Below are 27,500 nucleotides of genomic sequence, written 5' to 3'. Positions count from 1 at the left end.
TCAACATCATAAGTCTATAAACTGTAAGGCAGACACATCAGCCCAGACATCTTGTTGTCATTGTTGTGGCGCTGTGCCTTAAAATCATCAATAAAAATGAACAATTAACAATGTGAACTGTACATGGTTTCCGTACTCAAGCACTCATGATGTAAATGTTGGGCTCACTAGCATCCTGTGAAGACATGTTATATTGTGATTGTTTTTCCAGTTGGACCAAGCAGACCTTCATCTCCTGTTAGCCATTAGCTGACTTGCATTATAATGAGCACTTTACTTACAGGAAGAATAGATTAAGTGCGTTAATGTATTATTTCCTCGACCATTTAAAGAGGAACTCACGCTCCCATCGTGTTGTTCCTAAACAGCAAAAAAGTACTTAAACTACCACACTATATATATATATATATATATATATATATATATATATATATATACTACGATATATAATTGTTTACTGGCCTGTGATGATATCTGTCATGTAGAGTAAGAACAATAAAGCCCTTTCTCCTAAATTCGACTACAAATTTAAACAATTATTTGACACAAAAAAATACACGTCCAAAAAGCTAGTAAAAAGTTGAGAAAGAAGTAGTTTTTTTTTTTTCCATTATAGCACAAAACACTTCAGGCAGTGTGGCCCACACAGTGGTGCACCAACTTGTGTAAGATACAGAAAATAAAGGCACCATGCATCAAACAAAACCGTAATTTAAACCGCCAACTACAGCTTGTGTGAGTGTGTGTCTCGTGCTGAAAAAAAGCAGATGTACCCCATGCGATGTCCTTTCAGCAGCTCATACATCGAAACAGATATATAGCATTCACAAACGTAGGGTTGTTCACCAGAACAGGCAACTTGCCAGCAGGATACAATTAAACAGCATTAAAGTGAATCAGGCATTAAAGCAGTGGTGGCGCTTCCTATCTACTGTGCCCATACTCTATCAAATTTTTAAAACAGTCCTTGTTAGCATAAGTATCTTTGTACATAGGCAAGGTGGAAATTTTGGATGAAGTTTAAGGTGGTGGCTGACACTCACGTTGGCAAGGAGGTCAGGGGCAAGCTTGCTGTCTATAAAATAGTCATTATATACAGGTAGGTTTACTATAAATATGTTATCATCGGTACTCTAATTGATCAGAGTGCTCTTTTAATTAAAATATTGGAACTATTTTTTGTAGGTATTAAATGACAGTACAATTGACCTGAATTGAATAGGTTTTTTCGTTAAAAGAGGTGAATATTAAACATACCGTATATACTCGAGTATAGGCCGACCCGAATATAAGCCGAGGCCCCCAATTTACCCCCAAAAAACTGGAAAACTTATTGACTCGTGTATAAGCCGAGGGTGAGACATGGCTGTCCATCCCTGTGTGTCCGTCCATCCCTGTGTGTGTGTCCATCCATCCATCCCTGTGTGTGTGTCCATCCATCCATCCATCCATCCATCCATCCATGTGTGTGTGTCCGTCCATCCATCCCTGTGTGTGTATCCATCCATCCATCCATCCCTGTGTGTGTGTGTGTGTGTGTGTATTCATCCATCCATCCATCCCTGTGTGTGTGTGTGTGTGTGTGTGTATCCATCCATCCATCCATCCATCCCTGTGTGTGTGTGTGTGTGTGTGTATCCATCCATCCATCCATCCATCCCTGTGTGTGTGTGTGTATCCATCCATCCATCCATCCATCCCTGTGTGTGTGTGTGTGTGTGTGTGTGTGTGTGTGTGTGTGTGTGTGTCCGTGCAGCCTTGTGTGTGTGTCCAGCCTACCTGTGTCCCAAGCCTCCGTCCCGAGCCGCCGTCGTCCCGAGCCTCCTCTGTCCCGTGCCTCCTCTGTCCCGTGCCTCCTCTGTCCCGTGCCTCCTCCGTTCCGTGCCTCCTCCGTCCCGTGTCGTGCCGATGGATCGCCGCTCTTCTCGGCGGCCATTCTACAATTCAAAAGCCGCGCCTCCGTCCTCCGCCTGTGATAGGCGGAACACTCAATTTCCCAGCAGCCTGTGTTCCGCCTATCACGGACATCCTCTCATACTCGTCCGTAGTATGAGAATGAACGGATGTCCGTGATAGGCGGAACACTGACTGCTGGGAAATTCAGTGTTCCGCCTATCACAGGCGGAGGCGGAGAAGGAGGCGCGGCTTTTGAATTTTAATGTCCGCCGTCTGTCTGCTCGATACGCTGATCGAGCAGTCAGACAGCGGTGACTCGAGTATAAGCCGAGGGGGCACTTTCAGCCTCAAAAAAGAGGCTGAAAATCTCGGCTTATACTCGAGTATATACGGTAACACCATTTAGTTATAGTTGGCTAGGACCTTGTTCTCAGGCAAAAAAAACATAAGAAATTTACTTCATATAGGTATGTAGCTGTTGAATTTAAAAATTCAGACCATGGATACTCTTAAATCTTCCAAGATTATTTATGTGCAAATGATAGATGTTATAAATACCATTCTTAAACCCCTTCATGATGGAGGGTAAAATAAATACTAATGCCTAAACACAGTTTTGCAACTTTGACATGTGTTAGTAAAACTGTACATACTGTATCATCACAATTACTGTGTGTATCCAGGTGAGTTATGCACACATTTGATGCTAAATGATAATGGATAGCTCCTATTTTTTTATTATCAAAGGAAAACTGGCCCAAAATAGTAAAGAAATAAATAAAATAAAAAATAATATTTGATATAATAGTGTGGGTGTGTGTGTGTATATATGTGTACACATATATATATATATATATACATACATACATACATACATACATACATACATACACATAGATCAAATTGGGCCCAAAGTGGCAATATTTTGTGTGGCCACCATTATTTTCCAGCACTGCCTCAACCCTCTTGGGCATGGAGTTTACCAGAGCTTCAAAGTTTGCCACCGGAGTCCCCTTCCATTCCTCCATGACAACATCACGGAGCTGGTGGATGTTGGAGACCTTGTGCTTCTTCACCTTCCGTTTCAGGATGCCCAACAGATGCTCAATAGGGTTTAGGTCTGGAGACATGCTTGGCCAGTCCATCACCTTTACCCTCAGCTTCTTTAGCAAGGCAGTGGTCATCTTGGAGGTGTGTTTGGGGTCGTTACTATTTTGGAATACTGCCCTGCGGCCCAGTTTCTGAAGAGAGGGGATCATGCTCTGCTTCAGTATGTCACAATACATGTTGGCATTCATGGTTCCCTCAATAAACTGTAGCTCCCCAGTGCCATCAGCACTCATGCAGCCCCAGACCATGACACTCCCACCACTATGTTTGACTGTAGGCAGTCACACTTGAATGAAACACTTGTCTTTGTACTCCTCACCTAGTTGCCGTCACACACGCTTGACACTATCTGAGCCAAATACGTTTATTTTGGTCTCATCAGACCACAGGACATGGTTCCAGTATTTACATGAGCTTACTCTGCTCGTCTTCAGCAAACTGTTTGCGGGCTTTCTTGTTCATCATGTATAGAAGAGGCTTCCTTCTGGGACGACAGCCATGCAGACTAATGTGATGCGGTGTGTGGTCTGAGCACTGACAGGCTGATTCCCCCCCCCCCTTCAACCTCTGCATCAATGCTGGCAGCACTCATATGTCTATTTCCCAAAGACAACCACCAGATATGACGCTGGGCACTTGCCGCAACTTCTTTGGTCCACCATGGTGAGGCCTGTTCTGAGTGGAACCTGTCCTGTTAAACAGCTGTATGGTCTTGGCTACTGTGCTGCAGCTCAGTTTCAGGGTCTTGGAAATCTTCTTAAAGCCTAGGCCATCTTTTATGTAGAGCAACAATTATTTTTTTCAAATCCTCAGAGTTCTTTGCCATGAGGTGCCATGTTGAACTTCCATTGCCCAGTATGAGAAATTGAGAGCGATAACACCAAATTTAACACACTTGCTCCCCATTCAGATCTGAGACCTTTTTAAAACTAACAAGTCACATGACAACCGGGAGGGAAAATGGCTAATTGAGCCCAATTTGGACATTTTCACTTAGGGGGTGTACTCACTTTTGTTGCATTGTATATTGTAGAAAAGTGTAATTTCTTCAGTGTTGTCACATGAAAAGATATAATAAAATATTTACAAAAATGTTAGGGGTGTACTCACTGTTGTGAGATATTGTATATGTGTACACGCAGTGGCAAGGGTTAAATAAGGTGTATTATTTATTATAAGTATTACATAGTGCTTTACATAAACTGTACATTCACATTAGTCCTTTTTTTCAAGCAGCTTACAATCTACTTTCTTTATCTTACATACATACACATATAGGGGCCAGTATAGTGAGGAGTCAATTGATCTACCAGCATGTCTTTGGCATGTGGAATGAAACTGGAGTAAACCCAAGCAAGCATAGGGAGAACATGCAAACTTAATGCAGGTAGTGTCGCAGTTAGGATTTGGACCAATTACCCCAGTGCTGCAATCCAGAACTGCTAACCACTAAGCCCATGTGCTGACTAATAATATCTGACAGAGTGTATTTGTTTATTAGAAATCCAGAAGCTAGATCCATAAATATTCTTTAACTAACGTTCATGTATATTATGCCAATGTTTTAGAACAAGAAAACAGTCTCGCTTATCTCAACATTTAGAATTAGGAGGATCAATAACAATAGCATTAATAGGCACAAAATACAGTCTATGCATTATCTTTTATGTAGTTCCTAATATGTAGTTTTAGTGTAGAGTTTAAAAATTGGGCTGTATCATAAATTTTCCTTTGTTAAAAATGTAAATGTTCTTTTTATTAGGAATACATTTTAGTGGAGAATTATGTATTCTGAGCTAACAATGAGACTGTGACTTTATAAAATATTAAATACAAAGCCGTGTATTTATTCAAAAGCGTATTGCTACATGAGAGATTAAAAGCAGAAGGTCAAATTCACTTGCCTTTTACTTTACTTACCCAGGGAAATCATTTTAATAGGAAGGCTGCAGCAAATATGTGGTTTCCATATACTGACAAAAAAAAAAGGCAAGGATCTTATACCATATGCCTCTCCAGGCTTTTGTAACGAGTAGACTATACTCACATTTTTTAAGGAAGACTTTGACTTACAGATTGTCTTTACAGGTAGGACTGGCGGAAGGAAGAATGTGTGTCTGCTGTGAAGAATCTCACGCTAACAAGTGCCCTGAGAATGGAAATGTTCTGAAGCTTGTCATGATCCATTCCTGTAATGCAGTTCATCTCTTATTAAAGGTATCACTAACAGGCAAATATAATAAATGTTATATTATGTACCTTTTAAGTAAAATGTGTCAAACTAGCTAAGGTTTTGGGCCAGTTTTAATATATACACTATTAGCCAATACAGTACAGGGAGACTCTACATTACTATTACTATAATGTACTTTTAGCCACTAGAGGGAGACTGTATAAGTCTTTATTTCTTTTTAGTCCATTGAGGGACACAGAAAGCTTTTAAAACCTTCAGGTTATGCTGCTGACTACAGGAGGATTGAACACTGGCAAGAAAAACCTATAGGCTATTAAAGGATAACCCCTCCTATTACCAGCATGGGAGGAAAGCCTGGACGTGACCTTTGGGCACTGGGTTCTGTTCTCTCTCATAAGGTGTAGCCATCGCCTTTGTGAGTCATGTGCCTAAACTGGCTGCTTTAGGGCCGGTTCACACAGGGGGCGATGCGAGGCGACACTGACTTGCCTCGCCGCGACCTGCCGCGACCTCAGTGGCGACTTGCAAATGACTTCTGTATAGAAGTCAATGCAAGTCGCCCCGAGGTCGCCCAAAAGTAGTACAGGAACCTTTTTTCTGAGTCGGAGCGACTCGAGTCGCTCCTCTCAGAACGGTTCCATTGTACAGAACGGGGGGGCGACTTGTCAGATCGCGGCACGGCAAGTCGTGTCGCCTCGCGTCGCCCCCTGTGTGAACCGGCCCTTAACCTTTTCTTGTTTTTCACAAGGACAATGTTGATGTTACAACATGACATAATTTCTTCTGTCCCTATGTCCAGCGGGAGTTCATCAAAAGAAAATTTAACTCCATTCTCTGGATGTGGTTCAGGCTGTGAACCACATCGACTGAACAACACAGATCCTGGTAACACATGTAGACAATTAAAAAAGGACGTGTGGAGAGCCCGCTAATGCAGTATAATCTCAAGGAATGCACACAATTCCACCCATTAAAAATAACATCAACAATGTATATTTTTTCACCTTTTACAATCACTTGTGGATACTTTGTTGATGTGTTGATTCTCAGCACCTAATAATAAAAACCTATAGACAAAACACAGAGGAAAAACACCATCACTCTATGTATATCTATTCAATATTGATAAAATATGTAAAAAAAAAAAAATCACAGTGATGAGATTTGTATATTTCCTATATGATAATATTATATTCTTCTGGTTGCTGCGGTGCTTTCACCTCAGGAAAGATTTGGAAACACCACCTGCGAAAGATCAGGTGACCTACTCCCTGCAATGGATAGCATTGAATGTGTCATTCGTGACAGCTCTATCTTTGCTATAGTCAAAGTTTTTTCTTCAGACTCCTCCCATCTGTATGTCACCACATTGAACAGTGAGAGTTCAGCAATTGCTTTCCCCCTTTTTCCCCCTTGGAAGGAAGTATATATTGCTGTAGGTTCATGTACTGCCCTAAATGATCAGCAGACAGGACATGCTGGTACTCTGCTACAGATTCCCCCTAATGAGAATAGTGTGATTTCAGAGACCTTTATGGGAACTGATCACTGGAGGATAGGTCCTCCTTCTGTGGCCAGGCTATATTTAGGGCTGGATTAACATAGGGGCTATGGGAGCTGCAGCTCCAAGCCCCTACCTTAATATATGCTTAGCAGAGCTGAAGTGACCATTTGGGCACTCGAGTACGCACTGATCTCCCTCTATAGCTCCCCTTGAAGCACTTAAAAGCTCCTCACGCAGCACCAATCATCACAAACTGTCCATCATATTCCCCCTGCTCTCTGGGCCCCCTGTGTGCTCCCCCTTGCCCCCCACCCTCCCCACCGCAACACTGCCAATTTTCCTGCTCAATTCTCCTGTCTGCTGCTGCAGGGCATGTGTCAGGATTGAGAACAGGGAAGGTCCCTTTCTTATCTGAATGAACAGAGTCAGTGATCTGTACTGATCATTGACTCTGTTCATTCAAAACTGAATCATAGTAAACTGTTGCTTTAGTTTACTATGCTTTGGTTTATGAATATGCAGAAACCTCTGTCTCCTGTTCATTCACCTGCAGTGCAGCTGAGGCTATAGAAAAGGGTACTGGGGAATGTTTGCTCATCCCTTTCTCTGTCTCAAAAGTGAGACCCCTAATATCTCACCAAAGCCCCCAAACAGGGCTGTTAAAAAATTTTAATAAATAATTAACTTGTAAAAGGGGCTAATCCGATCGTTTTTCATTAAAAAAAAAATCAGATGGACCTAGAAATAGAACATCTTTCAAATCTGTGCGATGGACTCAATTCCTATTGGGAAAAACGTTTGTCTGAATGCTGGTCCGACTGGCTATTGTACTTCCTTTTTTAGTCCCGTCTTCACGTTCAAAACAAACGCACTTTCGAACAGACTTAGTCTGTTCGTGTGTGGCCAAGTTCGTTCATTTGGAAGTCTGTTGGAACTCCGCCGAAAGTTCGTCGGGAAGACCGTCAGACCTTTTCTGCCAGAAAGTTTGGTCGTGTGTACGCGGCATTAGAGTGGTTGGTAAGTGGTTAGGCAGGGTTACATTGTGACTATTAAACCTCAGAAACAGTTATAGGTTTTGGTTGGAAGGAGTCCATTTTTATCTTTCTGGTACTGGCGTACTTGTACACCAGTTTGGATTATGGTATATCTTCATCCCTGCCTACCCTTTCATGTGTTTGTTGTTAATCACCCTATCCTGTCCTTCAAGCAGTATTAAACCCAAAACCCAAAATATATTATATTGCAGCTTACTAACCCTTAGATGTGGTTACTGCATTTGTTTTCTTATGCCGGCCATACACGGTTCGAATTTCGAAATAATTTTCTTTCGAAAATCGTATCTAAGAATTTTCGTATGAATTTCGCACCATTAGTGGGCTGCAGCAACAGCCGATTTTCGTGCGGAAATAAAATTTGAGGAATCGGACATGTTGGAATTTTTTTGAAAAACAAACGATTTTCTAATCAATGATGGGAGAATCGTGCGAGAAATGTAATAAGAAAAGAAAATTTACGGGGGGAAAAAAAAAATTTACAGAGAGAAAAGAAGATTCCCGGCCAAGAAAATTATTTGCTGTAGCAACATGAGGTGAAATTGAAGGCTTGGTCGGCTGAATTTCGAAAATCAATGGTGGCATCATCGGATCACAAAAAAAACGAATTTTCTGATTTTGAAAAGAAAATTCGTTTGAAATTCGACCATGTATGGTCTGCATTATTCAGGTTTTTTCCCCTCTGTTGTTGCTTTGTTGATCTGGCCAGTAACACACGGTCAGGCTAGGAGCAGGGAACAGTTCAGGTGTGCTGCTTATACAAAGAGTTCAAGAACAAGAGCACATACCATGAGCAGGTCTAAGCAGAGCAGGTCTGTTGGGACTTGTAGTTCACTGCTGCAGATGAAGGTAGATGTTAGCTGGACCTTGTAGTTCACCGCTGCAGATGAGGATAGATGTTAGGTGGACCTTGTAGTTCACCGCTGCAGATGAGGATAGATTCTAGCTGGACCTTGTAGTTCACCGCTGCAGATGAGGATAGATGTTAGCTGATGCTTGTAGTTGCAGATGAAGGTACTACAGTAGAATCAGGCAAAGCGTAGTCTAGGCAAGCTGGGTCATACACTGAGCGCGGCATCGTCAATGACGAAGATGCCGCGCGTGCCGGCTCCCATGCAAATGCGCGGGAGTGACGTCATTGCGGCTTCGCCGAATGACAGCGGCGGAGCTGCGAGACCCCACGAGAAGATGGATGCGCCGGACTACAGGGGACAGTGGTGACTTCGCTGGCTCCTGTGTCAGGTAAGTGACACATAATGGACTACTATGTGATGCATAGTAGTCCATTATGCTTTGCCTTTGCAGGGAATGAAAGAGGAAGTAAACCCATCAGGGTTTACTTCCTCTTTAAGTGACATTAACTTATTTTTTCTTGTAACTTACTCAATTTTTTTTAAGTTGGTAAAACTTATTTTACAAAATGTATTTGATGTATGTTTTAAGGTTTTTATATAATAATAATACAATAATATGGTTTTTAAAAAAAGGAATAGTCTCATGAAACAGGCTTTCAAAACAAATGAACATTTATTATTTATAAAGTGTTACAAATGTAATATTATTAAAGCAGCATTAAATGTAAATCTATAAACATCTTTTAAAAAAAGAAAAAAATGCCTTTCTCAGCTAACAAATCAAACTGAAACACACACAAGTAACATACAGTATATCTGCAAAGAACATAGAACATAGAACACAGAATGTATTAACTTTCTTTTAAGCCTTTTAGGAATGTAATTTACACTTTAAAGTGTGAATGTTGAATGTGCAATATTTCAAAAACCTTTAGTTATCATGGTCTACAACCATCCTGTCCAGCCCTTGTTTTTATGTCTCACCCCCCCCCCCCCCCCCGGATAGGAAATGGAAATCGGGTGGACCGGTCATCTGCTAACAGAAATCCGGTTTTCTTATTCCCCTCCTTATTTCCCCCTTTCCGGATGTCCAGAAGTACTTTTCAGATTTCCTATATGCCGCTGAAATGCCTAAAGAAGAACTTCCATGCTTTCCATCTTGTGGATGTATGAGGGGTATTGAACCAGAATCAAAGGGATTATACATTCTACTCACACCCCCATGACTCCTACACCAAAATTTATGATGCCCCAATCACTGTTGTCCAGGGTTACATCCGGTTCGATTTGCGCCATCACTTTTTCAGACCATGCTTCAGTAAGTGTAGATATTGACTTGCTGCCTCCCATCCCCACACAGTGGATGTGAAAGCTTACTGATTCCTTGATGCAAAACCCAGAGGTTACGGAAGAAGTGTCCAGGGAAATGACTGGGTGGCATGGCCTTACCGGATGTCCTGCCATTTGGCACAAATCCTGGACTGGTGTCGTCATGGTTCTCTGAAACAGTGGGTACAAGTGGAACAGACCCAGCTTCAGTCTTTGCCTTGGTGCCAGACGAACTTGCCAAGCCGGATCCTAGATCACCACACTGTAGGTGAGATGTGCTGGATTTCCCAAAAAGCCTTCTGCGACTTCTCCGTCGCGCCAACCCCTTCACTGCTCACCCCTATCATCGGGAATCCAGCCTTTAGTCCCGGAATCAGTAATTTGAGATTTCAGGAACTAAAGGGTCAAGAGATCCCAGGTCCATCGCTGCCTTACCAACAAACAGTGGATGACCAGGCAACAAGTCATGGAGGACCCGGCCCTTGTGGGTCTTTCTTTCTGCCAAAAAGTACAGCTAGCTCACTTCATTGGCTCTTTACCCTCCCCCCCGAGCCCTTCCAGAGGCGACTTACTTCCTTTGAACTATTGTGTCTGGAACAGTCCCCTATGCGTAATGCAGTCTCCCAGACTTACCAATTGCCAATATCTCTGCCCCCAAACTTTAGACCCCCCCATATATCTAAGTGGAAGCAAGAGCTGGGGCTTCAATTCATGGAGAAGCAAGTGGATAGACTTCTTCTCTTCTCATGCAAAACATCTATTTGCGCTAATCACCCGAAGGCCTGATTTAAGGTGCTGACCCAGTGTCATTATCTACTTGACCACTGGGCACTTAAACACCCTTAATAACCAGACCAATTTTCAGCTTTCGGTGCTCTCACATTTTGAATGACAATTACTCAGTCATGCAACACTGGACCTATATGAAATTTTTGTCCTTTTTTTCACACAAATTGAGCTTTCTTTTGGTGGTATTTAATCACCGCTGGGTTTTTTATTTTTTGTGCTATAAAAGAAAAAATACAGAAAATTCTTTAAAAAAATGAATTTTTCTTTGTTTCTGTTATAAAATTTAGCAGATTAGTAATTTTTTCTTCATACTACTGCATATCTTTGGTAAAAATAAGTACAAATTGGTGGATATTATTTGGTCTTTGTGAAAGTTATAGAGTCCACAAGCTATGGTACCAATATCTGAAAATTGATCACACCTGAAGTACTGACGGCCTATTTGAATTCTTGAGACCCTAACATGCCAGAAAAGTACAAATACCCCCCAAATGACCCCTTTTTGGAAAGAAGACATTCCAAGGTATTTAGTAAGAGGCATGATGAGTTTTTTTAAGTTGTAATTTTTTTCCCACAATTCTTTGCAAAATCAAGATTTTTTTTACTTTTTTTTTTCCACAAAATTGTCATATTATCAGTTTATTTCTCACACACAGCATATGCATACCACAAATTACACCCCAAAACACATTCTGCTATTACGTCCAAGTACGGCAATACCACATGCGTGAGACTTTTACACAGTGTGGCCACATACAGAGGCCCAACATGCAGGGAGCGCCATCAGGCTTTCTGGAGCACCCAGGACAATTCTGACATTTCTCTCCTGCATGTAAAAATCATAATTTATTTGCTAGAAAATTACATAAAATCCCAAAACATTCTATATGCTTTTTTAGCAAACACCCTGGAGAATACAATGGTGGTCATTGCAACTTTTTATCTCGCACGGTATTTGTGCAGCAATTTTTCGTTTTGTGCTTAAAAAAAACAAAAAAACACAGTAAAGTTAGCCCAATTTTTGCATAATGTGAAAGATGAAGTTACGCTGAGTAAATAGATACCTAACATGTCACTCTTCAAAATTGCACACGCTCGTGGAATGGCGCCAAACACATTTTTTTACTGGTTATATGTTTTGAGTTACAGAGGAGGTCTAGGGCTAGAATTATTGCTCTCGCTCTAACGTCCGCAGCGATACCTCACATGTGTGGTTTGAACACCGTTTTCATATGTGGGTGGGACTTACGTATGCGTTCGCTTCTGCATGCGAGCACATGGGGACAGGGGCGCTTTAAAAAAAAAAAATGTAAACATCCCTTGTAATAGGAATATGGCATGACAGGTCCTCTTTCCAGTGAGATATGGGGTCAATAAGACCCCGCATCTCACCTCTAAGCTGGGAAGCCTGAAAAAAAAAAAAAAGATCCTGGCTTTGATCGTATTGGTGAGTCGGTAGAAGCACCGGAGGGCGGTGGGGGGGGGGGGATGTCTATGGCTGGGTATTGCAGGGTATCACCGACTATGGCTGGGTATTGCAGGGTATCACCGACTATGGCTGGGTATGGCTGGGTATCTCCGAGTATGACTGGGTATCTCAGAGTATGGCGTTGCAGAGTGTTGCAGGGTATTGCAGAGTGTTGCAGGGTATTGCAGAGTGTTGCAGGGTGTTGCAGAGCATTGCAGGGTGTTGCAGAGCATTGCAGAGTGTTGCAGGGTATTGGCGGGTGTTGCAGGGCATTGGCGGGTGTTGCAGGGCATTGCAGAGTGTTGCAGCAGGGTATTGCAGAGTGTTGCAGCAGGGTATTGCAGAGTGTTGCAGCAGGGTATTGCAGAGTGTTGCAGCAGGGTATTGCAGAGTGTTGCAGCAGGGTATTTCAGAGTGTTGCTGCAGGGTATTGCAGAGTGTTGCTGCAGGGTATTGCAGAGTGTTGCTGCAGGGTATTGCAGAGTATTGCAGCAGGGTATTGCAGCAGAGTATTGCAGAGTAATGGCAGGGTATGATGGGGTTAATTTTCGGTGAGCAGCGATGTGGGCACTGCAGATGCAGCCCACAGCGCTGCTGACACCGATCTCTTCCCCCTCCGCTGTACCGATCGGTACAGAGAGGGGGAGGGAGGAACTGGCGTCATAACATGACGCCGGTTTGTTTACAAGTGATCACTCCGTCATTTGACGGAGCGATCACGTGGTAAACGGCCGCGATGAGCGGCCGTTTACCATGATCCGTGATGTCCACAGGACCCGGCGGTCACGGATGCTCTCGAGTGCGCGCCCCAGGGGGCGCGTGAGAGCGGAATTCTGGGAGGACGTCATATGACGGCCTCCCATAGTTAAACAACCGCCCTGTAGCCGTCATTCGGCTATAGGGCGGTTGTTAAGTGGTTATACACCAGTGAGGATCCATAAGGTGTTCCCTGGGAGCTCAGATCTCTGCTGAAGGTGTGGGGAAGAACAGGGTTCTCTTCTCCACATCTTTTGGTTCTTCCGCCTTCTGCATCCCTTTTGGACAGAGGTCCACCGCATTTTCCAGAAGTTCACTGATCAGGAGTTACCACGGACCCCTGCATTCTGTCTCCTGCATCACCGTGAGATTCCAAGTAAGATCTATAGGAGATCCATTTTACCTCTCCTGCTCACAGCCACAAAGAGCTATATCCCACTGTTTTGAAAGCAGCCACAAACGCCATCGGTGGCCGTTTGGTTGAAAAAGGTAGCCAAAATGAATGCAATGGAGGACTTGTTGGCTACGAGGGCCTTCGTGAAAAATTCCTAAAAAAAATGGTTTTATTCCCACGAGTTTGTTTATTCTGAGGAGCATGCGGAGCTGGTGACTTAACTCCCCTAGGAGTGGAGGTAAATGTGACGGCTCCCCAGGCTGGCATGGTGAAATTGGCTGGTGGTTCCCGCCTTCTCTTTCTTTACTTTTTCTGTTGCTCTCCTTTGCTGTTTGGCCCTCAGGATCAATCTTGCTCTTTCTACACTTTTAATAAAATGGTGTATACCGTCAAAAATGTTGTGCAAGATGCCGAGACTTCCTAGATCCTGAGGTCCGCTATCTGGTCTTCAGTTATTTGTTTACCCTTCAGGACAATATGGTGTTGTGACTAGTGTTTTATTTGTGGAAGTGTTTCACTATATGTACACCAGTGTTGGTTTCTGTATTACCGTATGCCTTAGCTAAATAAAGAATTAGAAAAAAAAATCTGAAAAAACGAACAGTTTGTTTTTGTGGTACAAATCAGTACAAACAAATGGTATTGTTACAATTAAGGGGTCAGGCTTGAAGACCAGTTGCTGTAGCAGTGGGAGCTCACACAGGAACCTGCAGGATAGGAACACAGGCCGGCCACCCTGGCAGATGTCACAGGTTCACTTGAGGTGTGGAATCTACTAACCAAAGTTCACCAGATCTCCTGATGGTGGAGATGGATTTTGCTGCGTTAGCACCAGGTCGCGGTCCTCAGGACCGTGCTACCAGCAGGTAAGCAAGCTGGGGTGCAGTAACATATCGGGATCAAGCAGAAGCATAGTCGAGGAACAAGCCAAAGGTCAGTAACAAATAGTTGCAGGTTGGGTTTAAGCAGAAGCGTAGTTGAGGAGCAAGCCAAATGTCGGTAACGAATAGTAGCGAAGATACAGTCAGCAACAAGAGAGACAAAAGTGAAATATTGGCTGGAGAAGGCACAATATTCTGGCAACCAGGAAGTCCTGAGACATGGCTTAAATCAGGAAGTTCATGGGAGGAGCAAAAAGTTCAAGGCAAATAAGATTCACAGTAGAATCATTCAAGGAATTGTCCGGTGAACTGTCCAGTATTCCAGGTGGCTCAGCGAACAGAATCATTGCCATACTCAGCTCAGAGGTCCCAGGTTCAAGTCCAGGCCTTAACAGATGCAATTAATTTATTCATTTATAAATTATTAATTAATTTAAAATGCAATAATGTGGTGCAAAGTGGGAGAGGTTTCATCGACTATAATGCGCAATATCTCTGAAACCAAACCAGCATATACATTTGTTTTGCACAGTTTTTGCAAATCAGCACAGATGCAGTGAAACGAATTATATCTTTTATTTTTAAATTTTAATAACATTGGTTGCAAAGTGGGCGGGTCTTGATGTTACCTAATCTGAATTTGAATTCCAATATCTCAAAAAACCGAACCGGCTGAAACATTCATTTTTGTGGCACAAATCAGCACAAACAAATTATATACTTGTTTTTTTATTTTTTATTTAATAGCATGGGGTGCAAAGTGGGCAAGGTTTCATCAACTATTATGAGTAATATCTCTGAAACCGAACGGTGCAAACTTTAATTTTTGCAGCACAAAAATGCTATCTTTTGTTTTTACATTTTAATAACATGGGGTGCAAATTGGATGGGGCTTGAGGTCACATAATCTAAAATTATGCAATAACTTCAAAATTGAATGGCAGAAACATTAATTTTTGTGGCACAAAACTGTTCTTAAACGTAACAGCCGACGGTCCCTCACCCTGCATCTTGGTTGCGTTCTGCCGAATGCAGTAAGCGCAAACTTTGCGTGCGCACAGGTGAGTTGTCTCAATAGGTGTATACAACGGACATATGTCCATATATTATAAATATATTAATCGACAAATAAAATGAACGTTTTGGATGGTATATTAAGCAACATTTAAAGCATGTGAACGATAATGTGTTCAATGTTCATTCCATACCTTTCAATGCTATTGCGTGGCTTTGTAGTGACTTGGAAAAATTCTTGTCACTGGTGGCGCTCTTTTATCCTCATGGGAACTGCGTTGTGCAGGTTTTCAATGTTCCAAAAGACATCAAACTCTTTAAAATTACAGCATGTTTGGCAAATATCTGCTTAAATTTCAGTCAAATGAAAAGATATTTTTTTTTTTTTACGTAAATGTAACTCAATTAGAATATGGAAATGTGCATACCTTTAAAAGTTTTGTCTAGATTACTCAATATTATACATGATTTTTGTAAATGTAAAAAGGTGTGTTTTAAGAACTAATGAAAATTAAGTTTGGTACTTAAAATATCAAAGTAAATTAATTAACATTTATTTATTTGTTGAAAATTATAAAAAAGAAAATTAAGATTACAAGCCAACGGAATCATTTTTAATAGTGTAGGCTTAAGTTGTTTTCTGCAGTTAACCAAATATTTTTTATTTCTATTGAAAACGGTATGATTGTTCGAACTCCTCCATAGGGAGCTGCTTTTTTCTGGGACTTGTTCCTGCAGCATTCCTTGCTTGTTAAAAAATGAGTTGTTGATCTGGTTTTCTCTGGTTTGAGTAGTGCTTTTGTTAAACCTGTTCCTTAGCGGATGGATGGTTGTTCCTTCACTTTATTGGACGAGGCCCATCTTTTCTTCTGATACCATTATCCCCCTAGCTGTGACTATCTGCCTTGATCTGGAACACCAGGTTGATCTTTGGTGTCTCCTTTTAGTTGTGGCAACTTCCATATTTATTTAGTTTTGCCATTTTTTCATTGAGCCTGGATTCAGACTTTGATTCCTTCAGATACTTTTTGGTAGAGTTATCTCCACATCTGTTGGACCATGCAGTGGCTGTCGCTCACCCCTCAGTTGGACTGGTTTTAGAATCCCCATTTGGCTAAAAGTCCTTAAATTCTAAGGTCCCTCAATGGACAGTAAAGAAAATTAAGATTTTGAACTTACCGTAAAATCTTTTTTTCTTAAAGTGCATTGAGGGGCACAGAGTTCCCCTCAGTGTTTCATGGCTCTTTTTACTTCTGGCTCACAATGATAGCACTTATACAGGGACTGCCTTCAATGATTTTTGATTGCCAGTGTCCTAACCTACAGAAGGCAGCAGTATAACCCAATTGTTTGTGAGTTTCTAAATTTCTGTATTCTTTAGTGAACTTCAAGAAAAGGACTGTATGTTTATTTTTCAAGCATACATTCTTTAACCACTTAAGCCCCGGACCAATTGTCAGCCTAAGGACCAGAGGTCTTTTTACAATTTCGCACTGCACTGGTAATTGCGCGGTCATACAATGTTGTACCCAAACAAAATTTGCGTCCTTTTCTTCCCACAAATAGAGCTTTCTTTTGATGGTATTTGATTGCCTCTGCGATTTTTATTTTTTACGATATAAAAGGAAAAAGACTGAAAATTTTGAAAAAAAAAGATATTTTCTAATTTTTGTTGTAAGAAAAATCGAATAAACTAAATTTTAGTCATACATTTAGGCCGAAATGTATTCAGCCACGTCTTTAGTAAAAAAAATGTCAACAAGCGTATATTTATTGGTTTGCGCAAAAGTTATAGCGTCTACAAACTAGAGTACATTTTCTGGAATTTACACAGCTTTTAATGTATGACTGCCTATCTCATTTCTTGAGGTGCTAAAATGGCAGGGCAGTACAACCCCCCCCCAAATGACCTCATTTTGAAAAGTAGACACCCCAAGAAAATTGCTGAGTGACATGTTGAGCCCATTGAATATTTTTTTTTTGTCCCAAGTGTTTGAATAATGACACAAAAAAGAAAAGAAAAAAAGGTTTACAAAAAGTTGTCACTAAATGATATATTGCTCACACATGCCATAGTTATATGTGGAATTGCACCCCAAAATATATTCTGCTGCTTCTCCTGAGTACGGGGATACCACATATGTGGGACTTTTTGGGAGCCTAGCTGCGTACGGCACCCCGAAAACCAATCACTGCCTTCAGGATTTCTAAGGGTGCACATTTTTGATTTCACTCCTCACTACCTATCACAGTTTCGAAGGCCATAAAATGCCAAAATAGCACAAACCCCCCCAAATGACCCCATTTTGGAAAGTAGACACCCCAAGGAAATTGCTGAGGGGCATGTTGAGCCCATTTAATATTTTTTGTCCCAAGTGATTGAATAATGACACACAAAGAAAAAAGTTTACAAAAAGTTGTCACTAAATGATATATTGCTCACACATGCCATAGTTATATGTGGAATTGCACCCCAAAATATATTCTGCTGCTTCTCCTGAGTACGGGGATACCACATATGTGGGACTTTTTGGGAGCCTAGCTGCATACGGCACCCCGAAAACCAATCACTGCCTTCAGGATTTCTAAGGGTGTAAATTTTTGATTTCACTCCTCACTACCTATCACAGTTTCGAAGGCCATAAAATGCCAAAATAGCACAAAACCCCCCCAAATGACCCCATTTTGGAAAGTAGACACCCCAAGGAAATTGCTGAGGGGCATGTTGAGCCCATTTAATATTTTTTGTCCCAAGTGATTGAATAATGACACACAAAGAAAAAAGTTTACAAAAAGTTGTCACTAAATGATATATTGCTCACACATGCCATAGTTATATGTGGAATTGCACCCCAAAATATATTCTGCTGCTTCTCCTGAGTACGGGGATACCACATATGTGGGACTTTTTGGGAGCCTAGCTGCGTACGGCACCCCGAAAACCAATCACTGCCTTCAGGATTTCTAAGGGTGCAAATTTTTGATTTCACTCCTCACTACCTATCACAGTTTCGAAGGCCATAAAATGCCAAAATAGCACAAACCCCCCCCCAAATGACCCCATTTTGTAAAGTAGACACCCCAAGCTATTTACTGAGAGGCATGTTGAGTCCATGAAATATTTTATATTTTGCCACAAGTTGCGGAAATATTACAAACTTTTTTTTTTTCTTTTGCACAAAGTTATCACTAAATGATAAATTGCTCACACATGCTATGGGCATAAGTGAAATTACACCCCAAAATAAATTCTGCTGCTTCTCCTGAGTACAGGAATACCACATGTGGGGGACTTTTTGGGAGCCTAGTTGCGTACGGGACCCCGAAACCCAAGCACCGCCTTCAGGATTTAAATATAAAACGCTACCAAAAAAAACTGTTAGCGATCGCAGGTATCGGGCCTGACTCTGCGAACACTGCAGTTATGTGTTTAGTGTTTTGTAAGTGACAGTGATCGATTGATACTGCACTTGGGTGGGCTGGGCGGAGGGGCAAAACGCAGGCGCTAGCAGGTATCTGGGCTGATCCCGCTAACAATGCGTTTTTTTGGAACCCTAAACTGCTAGGGACGCTAGTATAGATCTGATCAGATCAGATATTGATCTGTTCAGATACTATACCACTACGGGAGGTTATGCTTTGCGCGTGGGTGTTAGTGGTACTGGCACTGACCCTGACCCTAAAACCTAATTGATATCACCCACCGGGTGATCAGGGGGTTAAACCTTTATTGGGTAATAAATGGTGGGTGCCCTGATGCTATAAAAAGCAAACTAACTAACCAGAGTCACCCGTAACACTTATACGGTGATCACTGGTGAAAGGGTTAACTAGGGGCAATCGGGGTCAAAATCTTTATTAGGTAGTATATGGGGGTCCCTGACGCTATATAAAAACCTGACAGGGAACCTAAATAACTAACTGGCTAACCAGCGTCACCAGTGACACTTATACGGTGATCGCTGGTGAAAGGGTTAACTCTAGGGGCAATTCGGGGGTTAAAACCTTTATTGGGTAGTATATGGGGGTACCTAATGCTATAAAAACCTGGAGGTGAACCTAAAAAAAACTAGCTACCTAGCGGCACCAGTGACACTAATGCAGCGATCAGAAAAACGATCGCTTAGTGACACTGGCAAAAGGGGGTGAAAGGGTTAACTCTAGGGGCAATCAGGGGGTTAACCCTTTATTAGGGGGGGTAGGGGGCTACCCTGGACCTAACACTAACTGCCCTGACACTTTTTACTGTCACAACTGACACTAAATGCAGTGATCAGTAAATAAATGATCACTGCAATCAGTGACACTGTGACTGGGAGGGGGGGGCTAGGGGGCGATTGGGGGGGGTGATCGGGAGGTGATTTGTGTGTCTATGTGTACCTACGTGTCAGTGTAGTGTTGGTGCACACTTACTATGTGTTCTCCTCGCATTTCGGTCAAAAAGACCGCCCCGAGGAGAATGACATCACTTCCTCCCTGCCTGTGTTTACACTACACAGGCAGGGGAAGCTTCTCATTCGCCAGGAGTGACCGAGAGGGGATGGCCAGAAACCAATGGCCATCCCCTCATCCCGGATCGCTCCTGAAGCGAAACGGACTGCCGCAGCCAGCGGGACGGGGTCTGGGACACATCACAGTTCCTAAAAGATTGCCCGGCTATGCAGGACAGCGCAGTGATACATGCGCACCCGGCTGTAAAGCTGGGTGCCCACAGTGACAGGTGAGTGTCTTTATTAAAAGTCAGAAGATACACTTTTTTTGTAGCTTCTGACTTTTAATAAACCAAAAATTGACTGGAACTTCGCTTTGAATTAAAAATAACCTTACTCCCTTAAAATGTGCACTAATCTGGTGCACTACAGGGTACAGGCATTCACAACACTGCTGCTGGGAGGTCAGGAGGGATTACAATCCACAGCCCTGTAAATTTCCCTGTACTGTCTCGGTGCTGACCAGTGGCAGCTGGTGCTCAGAATTTTTTTGGGGGGGCGCAAACAAACTGAAAAATACTGAACCTCTCCCATCAAATGCAGCCACTGTGCCCATCAAACGCAGCCACTGTGCCATCAAACGCAGCCACCTGTGCCCATTAAATGCAGCCATCACTTCACTTACCCTCCCCAGAATGCATGGGACGCCACTGGTGCTGACAGTTCCTTGGCATTCCTGTTTGCACCTTCCAGCACACTAGGAGTTAACAGTGGAATGTGCAAAGGGAAGCCTAGGTACCTGTCAACACGGAGCGTGAGGTGTAAGTAGAGTACAAACACATTTGTACTCTACTTACTGTTGTTAAAATGACTTTGTTTTAATAAATGCCGTGTTACAATGATTGATGTGCCCCGCTGTATGTGCTTTTTAAAAAAAATATGTCACTTCATACCGAATTTGCATACATGTGACTGTGCGGCCCGGCCTGTCCCGCCTCTCTCCGCTCTTCTCTCACGTCTCTCCTGAGTCCTGACGTCAGCGGGGAATTCTCAGCCCCGCCCACCTCTCTTCTGATATGATAGCTATAGACGGCGGGTGGGGTTGAGAATTTCCCGCTGATGTCAGGACTCGGGAGAGACGTGAGAGAAGAGTGGAGAGAGGCAAGATGGGTTGGGACGGGCAGTCACATGAGCGGGATGTATTGTCCTGTGAAATTCGGTATGAAGTGACATATTTTTTTAAATAGCACATACAGCAGGGCACATCATTCATTGTAACACGTCATTTATTAAAACAAAGTAATTTTAACAATATGCTCTTAGCACTCACCTAGGAGGGGTGGGGCAAGTCGGGATGACGTCACCCGGCAATCGATTTTCTGGTCCTTACGTATCGATGCCGCATCGGGGACACCCGCATAATGATGCATCGATGCAACGATTAATTTCAGCACCCCTATCATGCAAACCAAATTGCGTTCCGCAGCACACAAAAGCAAATGTTCTTATTATAGTTGGTCTGTGGTGAAATTCATTTAAATTACACCCCAATGCACCTTGCTAATGCTTTTTTAGCGCACCAGAACACATGGTAGCAAACTATCATGTGTGCTGATGTCGTGCGTTTATTTTTCCTTTTAAGAAAAAGGTTTAAGTGCTTCTTTACCACCATTTTAGTGCTTTTGGCACTTGAATGGGCTGTTCTAGGGCTGTACACATTATTGCACACTGTCAACCAATAAGTAACATCATATCCCAGCTCTCCTCTTACTGGCTGCCCCCTGCTATTCCAGGAGCATGTGCTGGCGTACCCCCAAACTTGGAAGGCTGCAGCTACACAGGTGTAATGTTAGGGAAGTCTGGCATTTGATTTGCCAGACTTACAGTACGTAACTCAAGCATAACTCAAATTTCAACCTTGAGAATGAGGAACACTGGAGGGAGGTAGAGACCTGTGGTGCTTGTAGCTTGCCTTGGCAAAAACATGGGTGTGGCCAAACTTTACAGTGGGAGGGGCATGGTTAATTGCTTCCAGATTGCCCACCACATGTACACTGCGGCAGAGCTGCACCGCTGCGCGAAATTGCATACCTGTATGCGATTTTGTGCATGCAATTTAGAAGGCACGCGATTGGACACAACAGGAGCCAATCGGCGGGTCCGGCGACTGCGATGGCCACTGGGAGCTGCCGACCGTTCTGTGGAAAGGCAGCACGGCACTCTGCCTATGTAAACAAGGCAGACCGCTGTTCTGTCAGGGAGTAAAAGAGAGATCTTGTGTTTCAGATCTCTTTTCCTCCAGTGCAGCCACCCCCCCCCCCCCCCAGTTAGAAAGCACTCACTAGAAGCACACTTAACCGCTTGATCGCCGCTGATGTTAACCCGTTTCCTGCCAGTGTCATTTATACAGTGACAATGCATTTTTTTTAGCACTGATCACTGTATTGGTGTCACTGGCCCCCAAAAAAGTATCACTTAGTGTCAGATTTGTCTGACACAATGTCGCAGTCCCGCTAAAACTTACTAGTAAAATATATTTTAAAAGTCCCTAAAGCTATCCCATAGTTTGTAGACGCTATAACTTTTGCACAAACAAATCAATATTCACTTATTTTTAACCAAAAATATATAGCAGAATACATAATGGCTTAAATTGATGAAGAAATTAGATATTTTTTTTAATGGAAATGTTTTATAGCATAAAGTAAAAAATCTTGTTTTTTTTTTCTCAAAATTGTCGTATTTTTTTTGTTTTATAGCGCACAAAATAAAAACCGCAGAGGTGATCAAATACCACCAAAAGAAAGCTTTATTTGTGGGAAAAAAAGGGCATCAATTTTATTTAGGTACAGCGTCGTACGACCACACATTTGTTAGTTAAAGCAACGTAGTGCTGTATTGCAAAAAATGGCCTGGTCAGGAAGGGTGTAAAATCTTCCATAGCTGAAGTGGTTAAATAAAACCCAAGCTTCGAGTGGCCTATGCCTGGCTTCTCATTGATGACCACAGCAATTGTTATGCTTGCACGGCACCCCCGGCATCCCTCCATATGTGGATTTGCCTAGCTTGTCTCTGTTGACCGATGTGGCTTTTATGTTTGCACGGCATCCCTCCAGACATGTCTCTGCCACATGCTGAGCTTTCTTGCCCGCAGATTGCACACCCCTGTCTTAAAGTGTTAAATAAAGATAATATTTATATATATATATATATATAAACTTTACTCTTACAATTAGTGTTCGATACAGTGGATTTACACTTTTGTTTTTTTCATGAGACTATTGTAGCTTCAGATATATGGAGGGTTATCTTTCAGTTTTAAGTCACTGACAGTGTCATTGTTTCAGGATTTCTGGCAAGGAGTTTGGTATTTTGTTGTAGCATACATTAACATTGTCAGGGACAGGGGGTGACCTTCTAGTAATTTAAGACAAAGAAGTTGATTTGTGCTGTAATGTTACAGGAATTTAGTAGTCGTCTTAATTTACCAATCGACTATGCTGACACTGCACACTTCAAAGTCTAATAAAGGTTGAAGGGCTGTAAAACAAAGCACTTTATTCATTCCAGCAAGAATCTACAAGCCTTCTATTTTAGATTATAATTTAGCAATTTTCCCATATCAAATAATGTGCTTTTGCCACTTGAATGGGCTATCCTAAGGCTGTACACATTGTTGCACACTGTCAACCAATAAGTAACATCATATCCAAGCTCTCCTCTTACTGGCCGCCCCCCCCCCCCCCCACATTTCCAGGAGCCTGTGCTGGCGTACCCCCGAACTTGAAAGGCTGCAGCTGCACAGGTGTAATGCTAGGGAAGCCTGGTATTTGATTTGCCAGACTTGCATAAGGGCGGTGTGCCGGTGTGCGCCCTGAGGTGAAAGCATAACTCTCAACTTTCAACCTTGAGAATGAGGGACACTGGAGGGAGGTAGAGACCTGTGGTGCTTGTAGCTTGCCTCTGCAAAAACATGAGTGTGGCCAAACTTTACAGTGGGAAGGGCACGATTGGACACAGCGGGAGCCAATTGGCGGGTCTGTTGGCTGCGATGGCCACCGGGAACCACCGATCGTTCTGTTGAAAGGCAGAACGGCGGTCTGCCTATGTAAACAAGGCAGACCACTGTTCTGTCAGGGAGGAAAAGAGAGATCTCGTGTTTCAGATTTCTTTTCCTATAGCACTATATTCTTTCTTTAGGTTCCAGCAAGACTCTACAAGCCTAGTTTAGATTATAATTTAGAAATTTTCCCATATCATATAATGTGTTTACCAGGTTTTTTTTTTTGATTTTCTTTGATCCTTTATTTACTCATCTGTACCCAAATAGAAACCCTTACAGTAACGATACCCGCCAGGGATGCCCTCTCTCACCCCTACTATTCGCCCTCTCATTGGAACCAATTCCTGAACAGGATTAAATTAAACCCAGATGTCTCTGGCATTCAGGTGGGTGATCTCATCCATAAAGTCTCCGCTTACACGGATGACCTACTCTTCTCCTTGACCAATCCGCACATTTCCTTGCTGAATCTTTTGAAAGAATTTGACCATTACGGAGCACTATCAGATATGAAAATTAACTATTCCAAATCCGAGGCGATGGGAGTCGCCCTTCCCTTTTCTTTTGTGTCACACCCTACAGCTCAACTTCAACTTTAAATGGACGTTATCAGCTTTGAAGTACTTTGGCACCTATATCCCCCCAAATCTAGCTGATACATTTAGGATGAACTTTCCACCCCTGCTCAGTGAAGTCTGTTCCCTCTTAGAAAAATGGAATCGAGGATTACATTGCCGGTTTAGCCACTGTAACATCATCAAAATAAGCATCTTGCCAAAGTTTTTGTACCTCTTTCAGACTTTACCTATGTCCATTCCCTCGGCCTTCTTCCGTCAAATCAATACCCTCTTTACCAGGTTCATGTGGGAACACAAACGGCCTAGGATCGGTAGACTCCTTCTGATGGGATCTAAAATTTATGGGGGGGGGGGTAGCTGTCCCGGATGCGCTTAAATATTACTAAGCAGCCCATCTTGGCAGGGTAATAGGTGCAGACATAAAGAGCCTAAGATATGGATGGTTGCATCGCACTATAGCTTGCATCTAGCTTTTTTCTATCCAAAAATGCGAAGTGTCTACTCGTGCAATACAAAACAAGCAGAATGTACATGGTTACCACTTGATCTTTTAAAGTGAGAAGCTCACTTGCAGGTCATTGATGTTATGCTAACTTGTTTCCGAGCAACCCTGCATTTAATTGTACAACCTTGGACCTTGGACTGTATCTAAATTTGATGTGCAATGGCACCCCCGGTGCTTTCGTCGTATTTTATATTGATGGATACTTTATTTTTCTTTGCAAATAAAGAATTTGAAAAAAAACAAAAAGAAAACCCTCAGGCCGCGTACACACGCGGGGACTGTTCGCCCAACTTTGTCCGCTGAACAGTGTTTCGGCGGACAGTCCGCTCGTGTGTGGGCTTTCAGCGGACAGTTTCAGCGAACAGTCCGCTGAACAAGGTTTTTCGGAAATTCCGAAAAACTGTCCGCTGAAACTTTGTTTCAGCGAACAGTCCCCTCGTGTGTAGGCTTGTTCGTCAAACTAAGTTCCGCGCATGCTCAGAAAGAATTTACACGCCGAAAGTTATAATGCAGTGTATAGGACGTCGTATTTTTCGTCCCGTCGTACGTGCCGTTCACGTCATCGCGCACGGTTTCAGCAAACTGTTCGTTCGTCGTGTGTGGCCATGTCCGTCCATGCTAATTTTGAGCGGACTGTTTGCTGAAACTGTTTGACGGACAAAGTTGGGCGAACAGTCCCCACGTGTGTACGCGGCCTTAAAGTAAATGGAATGACATTTTATAATACAAATAAGTTCTGTAGGTATTTGCATAAAAAACTAATTAAATAGGTTTGGTCTATGTTTAATCTTACATGTTATGCTCTGGATCGGTAATTCCGGTTGTTGTCACGGTTTGAAGCCTCAAATCAAAGGATGAGGAACTTTCAGTGTTCGACCTTGGCGCCACACAAATCACAGTAAAACAATGAGATGTCACAAGCTCTCCATTGTAAATTAATATATTTATTTATTAGTACAATGTGACATAGTAAAAAAAGGCAATATTTTAGGGATGTGCAGGGTCCCTTTCTCTAGGTGACATAGTGGAGGTCACCCTAAAGAGACCCTGCTTGACCCCAAAAAATGGGGTTATTTGACTAATGTGCCATTGCACTAATAAATGAGTGTATATGTTTGCAACAGACTGCTGTTGTGTTCATTTACACCATTGTGCTGTGTTAGTTCCCCTATGTTAACTTACGTTGCATTAAGGCAGCCTAATTATTTGAATAGGCTGCCTACTGCACCAAAAAAGACGCATGTTGCATTTTTGGCATCTCGTGCATATCTATTGGTAATGTGCATTGGGATGCCACCCAGAATGGCACTACAGCTAACCATAGTGTGGTAGTTTGAATAAGTCCTTAAACCAGTTATTAGGTTATGAAATGTATATGTTTGCAGGATTTACTAAATAATTAGTCCATGCCTTGAAATGGAAGGAATTTTCAGTAAATTTTAAAACTGTGCTGCAGGGGCGTTGCTAGGCCTACAAAATATCTGAGAGCCCATAGCAGCGAACTAAAGAAAATAATATGCTTGGGTGGGCATACACATTTATATAATATATGTGTGTGTATATATTATAAGTGTGTGTGTGTGTGTGTGTGTGTGTGTGTGTGTGTATATATATATATATATATAATTACACATATATTACACATACACACATATACATGTGAGTGCGGATCCCCCCTTACATCAGGGTCCCCAGAGAGCCTCCCCTTACATCAGGGTCCCCAGAGAGCCTCCTCCTTAAATCAGGGTCCCCATAGAGCCTGGTGGACTGCATGGGGTCTCTGGTGGTGGCTATGTGGTCCATGCATAAGGCTCCATGCACACTGAAGCTCAAAAAAGCTTTTTCTGGACGCCAGATCACTGGCAGAAAATGCTGGTTGAAAAACGTGCTTTTAACAGCGTTTTCTACTAACGTTTATGAGCGTTTATTAGCGTTAGTGTTTATGGCGTTTTCAATAAAAATACACAGAGGTCACTCCAAAAATCCCACAGTGCATTCCAAACTCCCACAATGCACTGAAAAAATACAATGTCGAACACAAATTAATGTGTGTTTATGAGCGTTTATCGGCGTTTGTCGTTTTTTGGCGGTGAAAAACTGCACTTCGAACGCGAATTTCTGGCGTTCAGAAAAAAGCCCATAAACTCCACTGCTCGTTAAAGCTAAAAAAATGTCCATGTGTGCATGGACACATAGGCTAACATAGAGTGGAGTTCATGGGCTTTTAAAAAAAAACGCCAAAACTCCAATAAACTGCAGTTTATGAGCTCCAGTGTGCATGGAGCCTTAATGAACAATGGGCCCCGAGATCTAAGGGGTTACATTCTTAGATCCCAGGAGTTCATGCTTGGACTTGTAGTCCTTCACTAGTTGAGGAGGGATGTCATGTCCTCAGCTCTGAGGACTTCATCTGGGACCTAGCTGGTGTCCTTCACTTTTTGGGGGGGGTCACATCCAAAACTGAAGGACTACAAGTCCCAGCATTAACTCCTGACATCTAAGAATTTAACCCCTTAGATCTCATTGGTTCATGCCTGGAACCTGTAGTCCTTCACTAGTTAAGGGGGGTGTCACATCCTCATCACATTCCCCACAAGTGAACGACCACTGGTCCCAGCATGAACCCCTCCTGTTTGTATGGGTCTCTGGGTCTGCAGACTGCACATAATGACACTGACACACA

The 27,500-nt window shown here is 42.5% G+C and overlaps 1 protein-coding gene across 3 annotated transcripts in view; it reads left to right on the top strand.

Annotated features, from left to right (window-relative positions):
* The window catches only part of ENTREP1 (endosomal transmembrane epsin interactor 1), a 133,627-nt gene that overhangs the window by 41,285 nt on the left and 64,842 nt on the right, over positions 1-27,500 (top strand). For all 3 annotated transcript variants that reach the window (XM_077474968.1, XM_077474967.1, XM_077474969.1), the window contains exon 4: positions 5,095-5,223. In XM_077474968.1, the coding sequence (XP_077331094.1) occupies positions 5,095-5,223 (129 nt within the window). The remainder of the gene's footprint in view (positions 1-5,094; positions 5,224-27,500) is intronic.

Source organism: Lithobates pipiens, unplaced genomic scaffold, assembly GCF_037356315.1.
Source record: "Lithobates pipiens isolate NorthernLeopardFrog02 unplaced genomic scaffold, aLitPip1_a1.2 Scaffold_13, whole genome shotgun sequence".
Classification (NCBI taxonomy): Eukaryota; Metazoa; Chordata; class Amphibia; order Anura; family Ranidae; genus Lithobates; species Lithobates pipiens.
The sequence above is the reverse complement of the archived record's forward strand: the minus strand, read 5'-3'. Positions and strand labels throughout refer to the sequence as shown.